Source organism: Thamnophis elegans, chromosome 4 (genome assembly GCF_009769535.1).
Source record: "Thamnophis elegans isolate rThaEle1 chromosome 4, rThaEle1.pri, whole genome shotgun sequence".
In the NCBI taxonomy this organism is placed as follows: Eukaryota; Metazoa; Chordata; class Lepidosauria; order Squamata; family Colubridae; genus Thamnophis; species Thamnophis elegans.
The window spans coordinates 20,368,684-20,382,279 of NC_045544.1; the positions used below are offsets into that span (position 1 = coordinate 20,368,684).

At 35.3% G+C, this 13,596-nt stretch overlaps 1 protein-coding gene across 2 annotated transcripts in view; it reads right to left on the minus strand.

The window, feature by feature from the left end:
• Positions 1–4,746: 4,746 nt before the first annotated feature.
• Positions 4,747–13,596, minus strand: part of RNGTT (RNA guanylyltransferase and 5'-phosphatase) — a 117,042-nt gene continuing 108,192 nt past the window's right edge. For both annotated transcript variants that reach the window (XM_032216708.1, XM_032216709.1), the window contains 2 exons: positions 8,127–8,250; positions 4,747–5,418 (listed from right to left, as the gene is read on the minus strand). In XM_032216708.1, coding sequence (XP_032072599.1) covers positions 5,255–5,418; positions 8,127–8,250 — 288 coding nt within the window. In that variant the 3' untranslated portion in view covers positions 4,747–5,254. The remainder of the gene's footprint in view (positions 5,419–8,126; positions 8,251–13,596) is intronic.

Consider the following 13,596-nt stretch of genomic DNA (forward strand, 5'->3'; position numbering starts at 1 on the left):
TTGAAGAATAGACATTTCCCAAGACTGCCCTATGCAGATGTCACTGTCATTCTATCTTTAATACATGTACGACTAGAGAATAATCATTGTCTTGATCCAATACTTTCATGAGAAGTACCTGATTATTAATAACTCCCCAAAACAAGACGTTCTTTCCCAGCAAACCTAAAAACTTTAGATGAATCATTAATGGTCACAGGATACAACTAATTAAAATATTGAAATATCTCGGGATTATATGGAAGAAGAGGCATTCATACTGTTTATTAATCCCAACTTGGTCAAAACATTAATTTAGCGATTTTATTATTTTATTATTCATTAGATGTTTGTCTGTAGCCATAAAACTCTTCCAGGCAAAGGCCTCAAAACTGTTACGTGCTTCAGGCACCCTCTGACGCATATTCTAACTTTAGACTGCTTTAACCTGAGTAATCAAGGTTTCTTAGTGCTATACAGTCATTGGCATTCCTATATGTGTTTTAATGGGTCTCTCAGGCAAGACTCTGGACTAATTAAGAGTAGAAACAAGAGCAAGATAATATTTAATTATAGACTGACATTCATTTATCTTCCAATTGGGCTGATGCACTTTGTTTTAAATGTTGCCTTTCAATCCACCCAACAGAAGTCCCTAAAGTAATAAATTATTTCAAGTGGCCTGTCCCTCACTATTTTATGTAGCCTTTGCTGGTCCCAGCCAAAAGTCATATTGCGGCTCCTAGAAATTTACACAATCTGAATCAATTGCCCACTTTTTCAAGACACCAAATTAACTAATGTTTAATTGGAGATTAAAGTCAATATTTAATTGAAGGTACAATTGAAACACTGCACCTTCATAAAATTATACCTGGGCTTTTTACTAGCATGTTGCAATGTCCTGTGTGCTTTTGTGTGTCCATGTGACACAGAAGAGTGAATTGATTATACATGTTCTTTTGGATGGCAGAATTTGATAACATATCAAGAACTTATTTTCCCCCTTTGAGTGACAATTCCTGGCCATTCAGATGAGTTATGCGCTGATTTTCTTCTTGATGACCACGCCTGTTTTGTAACACATATACTTGTGGACTTTCATTTCCTAGTTTCAAGACTCAAATAGTAGATTCAGAATGAAAAATAACCTGAAGGCTGTATTTCCTTACGGGTGTTTTTGTTTGGTCTCATAATTGTTTGAAAAGAATCCTGCAGAATTCTCTCAGAAAAGTAAAGAAATAATACTTAATAAAATGAAATGCTTTTCCTTCATAATTATAACCATTCTCAACTCTTATATCTGTGTCATTTTAACTTTTAACTCATTCAAAAGCCACAAGAGCTTTCTAAATAGCCCCCCGCCCCCCATTTTTTAACCCGTTTCAAGTGCATTTGCACCATCTTGTTTTTGAGAAGTTCCGACTTGTATTAAATTTGAGGATTTCTGCCCATTAGAACATAGTTCTGAAAGAACTTGATAGAGTTCTGTCTGGAGGAGAGGAGGCACAGCCAATTTTGTAATCACCAGAGCTTTGACTTTTAGGGAATCCAACTAATTCTGTACTGCTGCTAAGAGAACTGCCTGGATATATCCATAGACTTGACAAGACAGGAGCTCAAAGATATACTTTCTTTATATTAAGTGTATATGGTCAGCTTTTCATGTCTACTAAATGATCACTGAAGAAAAGCCATGCAATTTGGCCTTGATCTTCTATTCTAGAGAGTTTGAATAATAGAGTTGAAAGCAGCCAATTTGGCCACTAAATTCAATCCCTTGCTCACTAAAAGAATCCATTCTAAAAAGTCTGCTGGCTCTCTAGATTTTGCCTATGAAAGAGGGGCCTATAGTTCTATTGTCAAACATTTTTTATTGTTAGGTTCCACTGGAATTTACTTTCTTGTAACTTAAAACCACTACCTTCTATTCTGCATTCTGAGGTAGTAGAAGACAGATTTTTATCTTTTCCCATGTAACATTTTTCAGGTATTTGAAAAATGTTATTACATTTCCACTCTGTTTTTTCTTCTTGAAGTAAAATATTCCCAATTTCTTCAAGCTCTCTTCTAGTTTTTTGTTCTCTGATGGCTCTTCTTTTGTTCATCCTGCTGGCTCTTCTCTCAGTCTGTTCCAACCTGTCAGAATCTTTGTGAAAGCACAAGTAGCCCTCAACATACAACAGTTCATTTAGTGACCGCTCAAAGTTACCATGGCACTGAATAAAGTGACTTATGATCATTTTTCACACTTACGACCGTTGCAGAATCCTCATGGTCACGTGATTTACATTCGGCTGCTTGACAACTCACCCACATTTATGACGGTTGCAGTGTCCCAGACTCATGTGGTCCCTTTTCCATCCGTCTGACAAGCGAAGTCAATGGGGAAACTTAACAACTGTTTTACTAATTTAAGAACTGCATTGATTTACTTAACAAATGTGGTGAGAAAAGTTGTAAAATGGAGCAAAGTCACTTAACAAATTTTTCACTTAACAATATAAATTCTGGGCTCAATTGTGGTTGCAAGTTAAGGACTACCTGTATATGCACAAGAGGAGATGAAATATACAAGGCGGGATCTGACCATTGCAAAGATAAGTAAAAATATTATTTCCAATGATTTGAGCAGTCTTAAGATTACTTTTGCCTTTTCTGCAGCCACTGCACAGATTTGGACCATAATCAACTACAATTCCAAGATCTTCCCAAATACTATTGCCAAGACTATTATTTCCTGTTTTATACCTATGAATTTGACCGTTGTTTCCTAAATGTATATATTGAGCCGAGGTGGCGCAGCGGTTAAATGCAGCACTGCAGGCTACTTCAGCTGACTGCAGTTCGGCTGTTCAAATCTCACCGGCTCAGGGTTGACTCAGCCTTCCATCCTTCCGAGGTGGGTAAAATGAGGACCCGGATTGTTGTTGGGGGCAATATGCTGACTCTGTAAACCGCTTAGAGAGGGCTGAAAGCCCTATAAAGCGGTATATAAGTCTAACTGCTATTGCTAGTGCTATTTCTGTTATAATTCATTCTATTACTTTCAGCCCATTTTTTTCCTAACATATCAATAGCATTTTGAATTTTTGCCTTCTCAGGTATTAGGCATCCTATCCAATTTTGTGTCTTTTATAAAAATGATAAGCATTCTTTCCACTTCTTCATTTAAGTATTTAATACAAAAAAGTGGGACAGAACAGGCCTCAAGGGACTTAACTGATAGCTCATTTCAGTTTGTCTGCAGCACTGCTATGACTTGTTAATGAAGTTACCCCATCCAAGAGAGTCCCTGCAGATTTTGCTCGATTTTGCTCATTGTCAATTATAGGGGCCCTCAAATCCATTTCCCCATCCAAAAAATGAAGTAAAATTTGACCGCTTAAGTTTTGCTTTTCCCATATCTGGCTGACTACTGAAAATCACTGCAGGGTTTTCAATGTGTTTAGAGTTGTGGTCTGCCCTGGAGCTTATGCAGGTATTGATGGTAGACTGGCTTGCCTGCACTTCCCTGTACACAACATTTTAAAGACTTGGCCAAGATTTTTCAGATGATAGCATGCAGGTTTGATCAACTCATCCTTTAGTACCTTACAACAGGAAGGGGACTAGGATTTATGTCATCTGGACATTGAATCTAATTCAAACTAAATAAGCAATTTTAGGAACTTTCATCTTCTTGCTCAAATTGCCTGATGGAACGTATTTCATTTTCTCAAAACAGATTGTTCCAAATAGCAGTTGTGCAATTCCAGTTTTTCCTACATATTAGCATTCTGTTGTTTTCGTTCAGCATTTAGTATACTGAAACTTTTCTCTTCCTTTTATTTGGAATAAAGCCAGATGGGATTTTTTTTTGTATCCTCCACCAATCTCAGCTCATTATGCACACCAAAACAATGCATTCAGCATTTTAATTGCATAAAATAATTAACCACATTTTCCTTCAGTGCCTGAAAGATATTTTTGTAGACTCCAAAATGGGCACTGAACAAAGCACAAACCGATCTCCATGTACTAGACTCAAGAAAATGATTGAACTTTAAAAATATGAACACTCTTTCTAATATATTCTGTTTGGCTACCACTATATTACTGACAAATTTACTCAAATCAGAAGTTGATTAAGTATTTGTGATCTACACATAAATACTGTTAAAATACCAGCTGGTTTCTTTTACAGTCAATTTGTGAAAATGTTTACCCTTACAAATATTTCTCTATTTTAAACACATCTTTGTTCTCTATATCAATGAAATGCTTTAGGGGCAGAATAAAACATAGTTGTCCTGCAACTAATCATGATTTATTTTAAACTAGAATATTAAAATATCAAATTGTGAAAGATGTTGGCAATCAGCTAAACCGATTCTTGCTTTGAAAACTGAACATCTGAACTAAAACTGAACTGATGTTATCATTCTAACTTCCTCCATGAAAATGTTTCCTTTTATATTAGCAATTCTTCCTTAAATTGAGACTAAATGCCACTTTTATATACCAACATATTTTCTGTTTTTTTCTTCTATCATCTCTATCTAGAAACTAACATTATATTGTTAAAATTGCTTATCTTCATGAAACTCAATTGATATACTTTTTTGGTATAACTTGTATTTATTTGTACAGAAATGGGAAATAGTTTTTTTATATCAAGGACTGTTTATGGTTGGTACTAATGCAGAATCCAGTTTTAAAATAGATTCAGCAAATATTTAGTTCAAGATGGAAAAAAAACCAGTGCACATCCAATACATTTTTATATAAGACCTTGTAATATCTTTAATATAAAAGGCTGTATTTAAAAAAATAGTGAAACCTGGTAAACTTTTATTTAAGAAGAACATTACAATACCATTTGCAGTTATTCTTAAAACAAGACCCTAAGAACTAAACTAAATGAAACAAGGCAATAAGTTTCACACACTCACTGAAATACTGTTGTTGTTGTTGTTGTTGTTTTTAAAAGGGGGGGGCATTTTTATCATGGCTTCACAGTTCCAGATTGCTGGTATAAAATATCAAATTTGAAAGTTATCTACCAATCAATAGCTTTCCACTGATTCCACATCTTTTTAATCTAACTCTTTAGATTTAACATTTTTCAAACTTAGAAACAATGTTCAACTTGTCAAGTAAAAAACAAAATCTTAGTTCCTAATGCGGCATTCCAAAAAAAATGCACTTAAATATTTACAGGATATTTACACCAAACATATTATATTGTAGAATTCTAAACAATTCTACTATTTTCTTGGTTAGAAGAGATTCGTTATAATGACAGCCGAGGCCTTTTAGGTGGTGGTGGTGGCATGAGTTCAGTGTCAGGATCTAGGTGATGTTTACGTGGCTGTCCTGGAGTTGCCGTCATACATTTTTCAATGAATTCAAAAAGGAATTCCTTTGTCACTGGATGTTGTATACTGTTGCATACAGCTGGAAGGCAACAACACATTGTGAGATGGAGAAGAGCAAGAAAATACATTTATTCACAGTTGCGCTTAACAGAGAATGGATATACTCAAAATCCAATGGATCCAAACCAATTGTCTTGAAAACTGTTATGAGTATCATGACAACATAATCCATGCAATGTAACTCAAAGAAGGTCTTATTCATATGCAGCCATTTTCAACTAGTTCAAAAGAAGAAGCTTCCCATCACAATGTTCCTGTCAAGGTCAATTTCTACACTGAAAGCTCCTCATACCCTCAAAAACAGAAATTTTGATGTGTTTTCTCCAGCCTCTGAGAGCTCTACTACTAAGATCAAACAAGCAAGCAGAATAGAGCTGGAAGGAACCTTGGAGGTCTTCTAGTCCAATCTCCTGCTCAAGCAGGAGACCCGATACTATTTCAGGTGGTTGCCCAGTCTTTTCTTAAAAACCTGCAGTGATGAAGCACCTACAACTTCTGAAGGCAAGTTGTTCTACGTAGTCATTTATTGTCTATGCAGAAGTTTCTCCTTAATTCCAGGTTGCTTCTCTTCTTGATTAGTTTCCATCCATTGTTTCTTGCCTGTCCTGCTGGTGCTTTGGGAAATAAGTTAACCCGCTCTTCTTTGTGGCAGCCCCTCAAATAGTGGAATACTGCTATCATGTCACCCCTAGACCTTCTTTTCTCTAAACTGCCCATACGCAATTCCTGCAACTATTCTTCACATGTTTTTGTCTCCAGGCCTTTAATCATATTAGTTGCTGTTTGAACTTTTTCCAAAGTCTCAACATCTTTTTTGTAATGTGGTGATCAAAACCTGATGCAGTATTCCAGGTATGGCCTTACTAAGGCTTTATAAAGCAGTATTAATGTTTCATGTGATTTTGATTCTATGCCTCTGTTTATACAATCAAGGATTGTATTAGATTTTTTGGCTGTTCCCAAACATTGCTAGCTCATGTTTAAGTGATTGTCCACTAGAACTCCAAGATCCCTCTCAATGTTACTATTTTTGAGTAGGTTTTGCCTAATCTGTACTTGTACCTTTGGTTTTAACTGCCTAAATATGAAACCTTGATAGAGCCCATTGTTCAAGTCTGTCAAATCTTTTCAGATCTTGAGCTTGTCTTCTGGGGTATTGGCTATTCCTGTCATCTTGGCATCATCTGCACTATATTGTACTGAATCCTGTAATGAACAGCCTGGAGTGTGCCTTGTAACTATGTAATAAATTTTGATATAGTGTTTTTGGAAACATTGGTCTAAAGGTTAACAGAAGCACAAATTGGGGGTGCATAAGGATGTATAATTATATAAATATAATGATAAGAATTGCTGGGAATTGTAACCAGGTCTACATCTCGGCCAAAAATAGGCTGGGGGAAAGGGGGGTTAAAGGCACAATGACTATATATGTATACTTTTTTTGTCCTATTTCTTTAAAAAAAGGAGGAAGATATGTGTTAAAATTAAATATGTATATTGAAAAGGAATTATAAATACCATTAATATAAAATGGAGCTCGCTTAGAAGCTGAAATACACCAAGCAAATGAGATGGAGAGTGTGAAGCAGAGGAAAGAGGTAAGGGAAGAAGAGAGGGATAGGAGAGAGGGTGGAGGGGAGGGGAGGAGAGAAAGGAGGAGTGGAAAGGGGAGAGAGGAGAAGGAAAGAGGAAGGGGAAGTAGAGAAGGATGACCAAGGGAAGAAAGGAGGTAGGGAAGGGGGAAGAGAGAGGGAGAAGAAAATGATGGATACGATACAAGTATGGTGTATGGAGAGCAGAAGAGCCAATAATAGTTTTTGGGAGTTGATGGTAAGATAAATTGATGTAAATATTTAATAATACAATACGAGGTTGGCTATGTAATAGTATACATGTGATTATATGTTATGAAAATGAAAAAATAAAAAACTTTAAATGTTAAAAAAAGGTTAACTCATTACTGTTAAGAAGCAATTAAAACCTTTTAAACAAATTTAAATATTTTCTATTAATTATAATGATTGCATTTTGTTTAGGCATGTACAAGCAACATTTGGAGAAAAGTACATATTTGTAAGCAATTTCATGTTTTTGTGGAAAGTATTGACACCTAAATTATACAAATATTGAATCATGAAAGGCATGTAACTATGGTTGTATACATAAATATCAGTGAGTTGTTAATAAAAGGTAGCATCACATGGTACTTAAATATTTTTTGGTACTTAAATATTTGTTGTAACTTTTGTTAAGTTTTGGCTCGATCTCTTCAACACCGACAATAATAATTTGTAATGATTTTTAAGCCTTGGGAAGAATCTTATTGTCTTATTTTGTTTATTAGATTATTTTTAATAGTAGTAAGGAAATTGGAACGTACTACATAAACAACCATTTTTTGTAATGTTTATCTTTTTTATTTCCCATGCTTTGCACATTACTTTAGGATGTAGAAATTTTCACTGAGTAATGGCTGTCTTAATTTGAATACAATTGAAAGTGCCAGACAAGAGAAGACCGATATGAATGTTCCATGCCAGTCCACGTTTCATTTTTAAATATGCATGAATCAAACTGCGATTCTGAAAACTCCAATTTTTATTGAAGCCAAGAGAACCAAATTATGAATCTTAAGAGTCTTTGCAAAAAAAAAAAAGAGGTTATTTTTACTGGTTAAAGTTTAATTAAAAAAATGCAGATACAGAACCAATTTGTTGCACTTACCCATCGCTGTACTGTAAGCATTGGGAAAACTTTTGTCTATCCTTTGTCTCATAAAGACCCAGCTGTTGTTTTCAAACTTGCATTCTATTATTTTATTATCATATTGCTTCAAGTCTTTTGTTACCTGTTTTAAAGATTTTTGGGTTGCAAATGAAAAGAGAAAGTCATTTTTTTTCTTACATTCGGATCATTCAGTACCAAATTACTTGCTACAAACATAATGTTATGTACTTCAAAGATACAAGAGACATGATAAAAGCAGAAAGCAGTCAAGTTAAATTTCAATTTATGAGTTTGTGTGTATGTATGTATATAAGTATACACACACACATCATACATACATACACGCATACATACATACATACATACGTGTTGCAATTGTGCTGATAAATAAATAAAGGGAGACTAGTATAGATCTATTTCAAGCTATTTAGCTCTCATCAGCTAGCCATACCCTTACTGGGAATCGAACCTGGGCTGTATTACATATTAGGCATATATATATATATATATATAATTTGAATACATAAAATCCCTATGGGGCATATACTTTATTTTAAGTGAGAAAAACCTAGAATGCAGAAATGCAAAGGATTTCTGTTGAAATCGCAAGATGTTTTATTCTTGATGTAATTACAGTACATCTACAGAAATAGAATATCAAATAGAACACAGGCTCCTAAAACTAACCACTTAGATGTTTAAATAAATTATACTTGTCATTTGAATCAGTAAGCTTACACTAAAATCAACTTTTAAAATTGTCCAGCATTTCTGTAATCCTATTTCTTCTCAAACTAACAATAATTATGATCACGAAAAAAGTATGAGTTTGTACACATTTACAATGATAAAATTCCCCACTGGTGTAAGTTACAAAACCGCTTTCCATCTGTGTGAAACTAAGTAACCAATGGGAAATCTATGGCCTCCAGATGTTGATAACTGTAGCTTCCAATATTCATTTCCATTAATATCCTGACTGGGGCTGCAGGGAATTATAATTTAACACATTTGTGAATCAGAAAGGCCATAAACTTGTCCTAGTGCCTTTATAATAAAATAATCTGAATGCTTCCAGGGTTGGTTTTATTAAAAAAAAAAAGTTAAACCATAAGAAGATATTTTTCTAGCTGTATTTTACCATTAGATTCACACTAAATCATAGAATTACTTGCATCCATTAAACATTTTATTTGTTTTGAATACTTTATCTTGTGCACCTTATTAGCCATGCACAATTTTGGAGTAGCTATGGTAACCTCTGTTGTTGAACATGTTTTATTTTTTCTAAACAAAACCCATGCTATTCTTATTTTCATGATATGAGAAATGGTTTCTATACTAGAGTGAAAATGTCTAATCTTGTCCCAAGGCAATATTTTATAATATTTCTTTGTTTTTTCATATATATTTTATTATGAATTCTAAACAGCAGATAAAACCTAACAAGAATTAATGTAAAGAAAAGAAAGGAAAAAAGAGAAAGACAAAGCCAAATTTACAAAATGGAAAAAAAAAAACAACACAGAAGGAAGTAGCTTCTGATTGTATAGATACCCTGCAGCAAAGGACTTGGGTCTTTCTAATCAGTGATAGACTTCCAAAGGCATTCACTGGTGACATCATTTTGATGACCAATGTCCCTGATTCTCTCTTCCACTATTAACTCAGCCTTCTCCCGGGTTAATTGGCCTAAAGATTCAGGATAAGCACAACTGCAAAGTTCTGCTATACAGATACAGGGCCAATGAGATTGGTAGCTGTCTGTCAAGAGCAGAGATATCAAGGTAAAGGCAAAGGTTCCCCCGCACATGCATGCTAGTCATTTCTGGCTCTAGGGATGGTGCTCATCTCCATTTCTAAGCTACAGAGCCAGCACTGTCCGAAGATGTCTCTGTGGTCAGGTGGCCGGCATGACTAAACGCCGAAGGCGCATGGAGCATTGTTACCTTCCCACCAAAGTGGTCCCTATTTTTCTATTTGTTTATGTGCTTTCGAACTGCTAGGTTGGCAGATGCTGGGACAAGTAATGTGAGCTCACTCCGTTATGTAGTGCTAGGGATTTGAACTGCTGAACTGCCAACCTTCTGATCAACAAGCTCAGTGTCTTAGCCACTGAGCCACCGTGTCCCTTGTAAGATCAAACTTGATTCTAAATACTAAGATTAGAATCCTAGGCCTGTCTTAATACTTAGTACAGTAGCTTCAAGCCTCAATACTGCACTAGGTTTACTGAACGAAATACTAAGGAAATTTCAATGGCTTCATAAACGCTCGGTTTTGTGTGTGGTCAAGTTGTATCCCATAGAATAGTTGGGCAACTGTTTTAGCTGTAAACAATTTAACTGCTCCTGGAATGTAATATGCCCTGTTGCCTATAAAATTTGATTATTGTTTGTGTGCTCTTTTGAGCAGTAGAAGTGGCATAATTTAACTGGGTTGTTAATTTCCTGGAGGCCTGAAATACTATGTCCAAATACTAAAACATCTGACCTGCTCTAATTCATGGGAACCAATTGTTCACGTGTGTTTGTCTTTTGTTAGAAAAAAACTAGAACTTTGGATTTATCATAATTGATTATAAATTGTTTCTCAGTATAGTAGATTGCCAGGGTTTCCAATGCCTGCTTCATGCCTATAGAAGTATTTCAGCTTAACTAGTATCTCTAGTAACTAGTAACACTAGTGTTGAAGCAGCAAGGTATTATTTTGTTCTAAAGAAATTTTACGAATTCTCAAATGAACTTCCAAATTTGTTCCCATCCTCTTTAATTTTAAATTATCATTTCTGTAGTAATTTAAATTTATTTCAATTTAATCATCACAAGTGCTTCCTTCTAACCCTATCGCCCCACCCACCCCAGCTATCTGTACATGCACCAGTAATTCATATCACCACCACCGTAGCCAGAGGTGGTATTCAGCAGATTCTTACCAGTTCTGGAGAACCGGTAGCAGAAATTTTCAGTGGTTCGGAGAACCAGTAAATACCACCTCTGACTGGCACTGCCCCCATCAATTCTCTGCCTCCTGAGTCCCAGCTGATCGGGAGGAAATGGGGATTTTGCAGTAACCTTCCCCTGAAGTGGGGAGGGAATGGAGATTTTACAATATCCTTCCCCTGGAGTGGGGTGGGAATATGATTGCCAACAGAAAAAATGTTAGGCTATGTAATGACTTGAAAATGCATATTAACTGGTAATAACTGCCAGGTAAAATTTATCTCTAGCTAGCTAAGCCCATCCATCCATTTCCTTATTGAAGGAGGAAAAGATGTTAGTGAACCACCTGTTTGAGAAGGAAAAGGAAAGGGAAGAAAGTTTATTGTAGTCAATGACTTTCACAAATCAGCATTTCTATAAGGCTGTGTCACAATTTATCATTCTTATGGTGTTCACAGAATTAAAATAGCAGAAAATTATGTGCTTGCTCTATTTCACTGTGACAATTAAGTGGGATTAACTAACTATCTATGTACTTGCTTGGCCATTCATTAACAATCTGGAAGTTCTTTCCAGAAAATGATAACATCTGCCAGAACAACGACCTAAATGCATTTTCCTAACAGAAAGTGCTGATCAGTTTAAACAATGACATGTTACTATAATTATCCTGAATATGCTTGGAAAGAGGGGAGGGAGAGAAAACATTCCTTCCCCCCCCCCCCCATGTAATTTATGTGATCGCTATCTACTATAATTACTGGTCCAACCTACAAATCACAACTGAGTAATATCAGAAAGTAACATTGTTGTAAAAATTAGGATGGCTTAGATTCATCAGTAAAAAAATTGTTCTTGTTTTGTAAAGCAGATCCTCCAGAATTCTCTGCTTGTTTTATCCATTAAAACAGGAACAAGCAATCTTTGGAAATAGACTACATTGTGTGGGTTGTTTTTTTAAAAAAATTAATCTTCAAGGGCCACTTGTTACATTACTAGACAAGGCCATCACCTTTTTCTCCTTTTTCCTCTGGAAAAAGTCATAAGTCACTTTTTCCAGGGCCTTTGCTTTCCATTGAGGACCTGTATTCTGTACGAGCCAGAAAGAGGACTGTGAAAATATCTATAGATCCCTCAAATCCTGTTTCAACTCCTCCCCTCAAGATCACGCTATAGGGAATTGCATGTAAAAACTAGACACAAGGACCGGTTTTCCCCTCATGTCATCACTATGCTAAACAACTGATTCCCACAACACTGTCTATTACCTAGGATATCAAACCACATAGTAGGACTGTATTATCTATTATCCTTCTCATCTTTCCTATTACCTATTTCCTTAGCATCTTATAACTTTGTTGCTTGTATCTCATGATTTATGTTGATTGCCTTTATTTAGTATCATATTATGATTTATGCTGTTTGCTTAGTTAGTATCCTATGACTATCATTGAGTTTGTATCCTATGATTTATGATGATTGTATTTTATGATTATGATTTATCACTTGTTGCTTGTATGTACAGAGAGAACTTATGCACCAGAGACAAATTATTTGTGTGCCTACTCACATTTCGCCAATAAAGAATTCTATTCTATTCTATTCTGTTCTATTCTACACTACTCAACTCTATTTTCTCTTTATATAATCATATATAAAAAAATCCCCAAAAAGAAAAAAGGACTCTTTATCTGTAAATGTTTACATAATAATATAGCCCAAATATATTTTAAAAATAACTGTCAGATATATTTTGCAAAACTGCCCCCAAATCACGATGTAAGCACAGCTGAACTACCGCAGTAATTGAGCAATTCAGAGATATAAGATAATACATTCTTTCATTCTATTCTTTAATTTAAAAGATGCTGTCCTTCATCATTTTAAATCCTTTTAGATAATAAAACAATGTAGGCCCTCTTCGTCAAACACAGCCTCTCAGTTGGCATAGCATGGAGGAAATCCAATACATGTTTCTGTTAAAACAGCAGGGAATCCATTTCTTTTGGTGCCTGGGACTCTGTTTACTTCTTGGCTGATGGCTGCAGGGAAGAAGGGCAATGTGATGATGCTACTAGAAAGGCAGGGACCAAATATCTGAAATGTAATTACGCTTTTAAAGATGTTTTAACAGTATAGGAGGCTTCTTTCAACTCCTTCTCCTTAACTGTATGCTAAAATCAGTAGTGCATCATTCCACTGAATGTTGGTGGTTTGCTGCTGATGGGGAGGTGAATTGATTATGTATGTGCTAACAGAAGCATTTTCTTCTAAAGAACTGGAAGGGAAAATGCTCCTGTTTCCTGCACTCCCCTGCCAAATATATTATAAATAATTTGCAGGGCCACAGAAAGTAGAACTCTTGCTAACACAATGTTAGAGTCTACCATTTGTAATGTTCCTGAAAAAGAATGACAAGGCATTGCTTGTCATTTTAAATATATACTTAAAAATCAATGAAAGTGACTTATAAATCCATAGATATAAAATTGGTGTGCTTATCAAGGAGCAAATATAGATTTCAA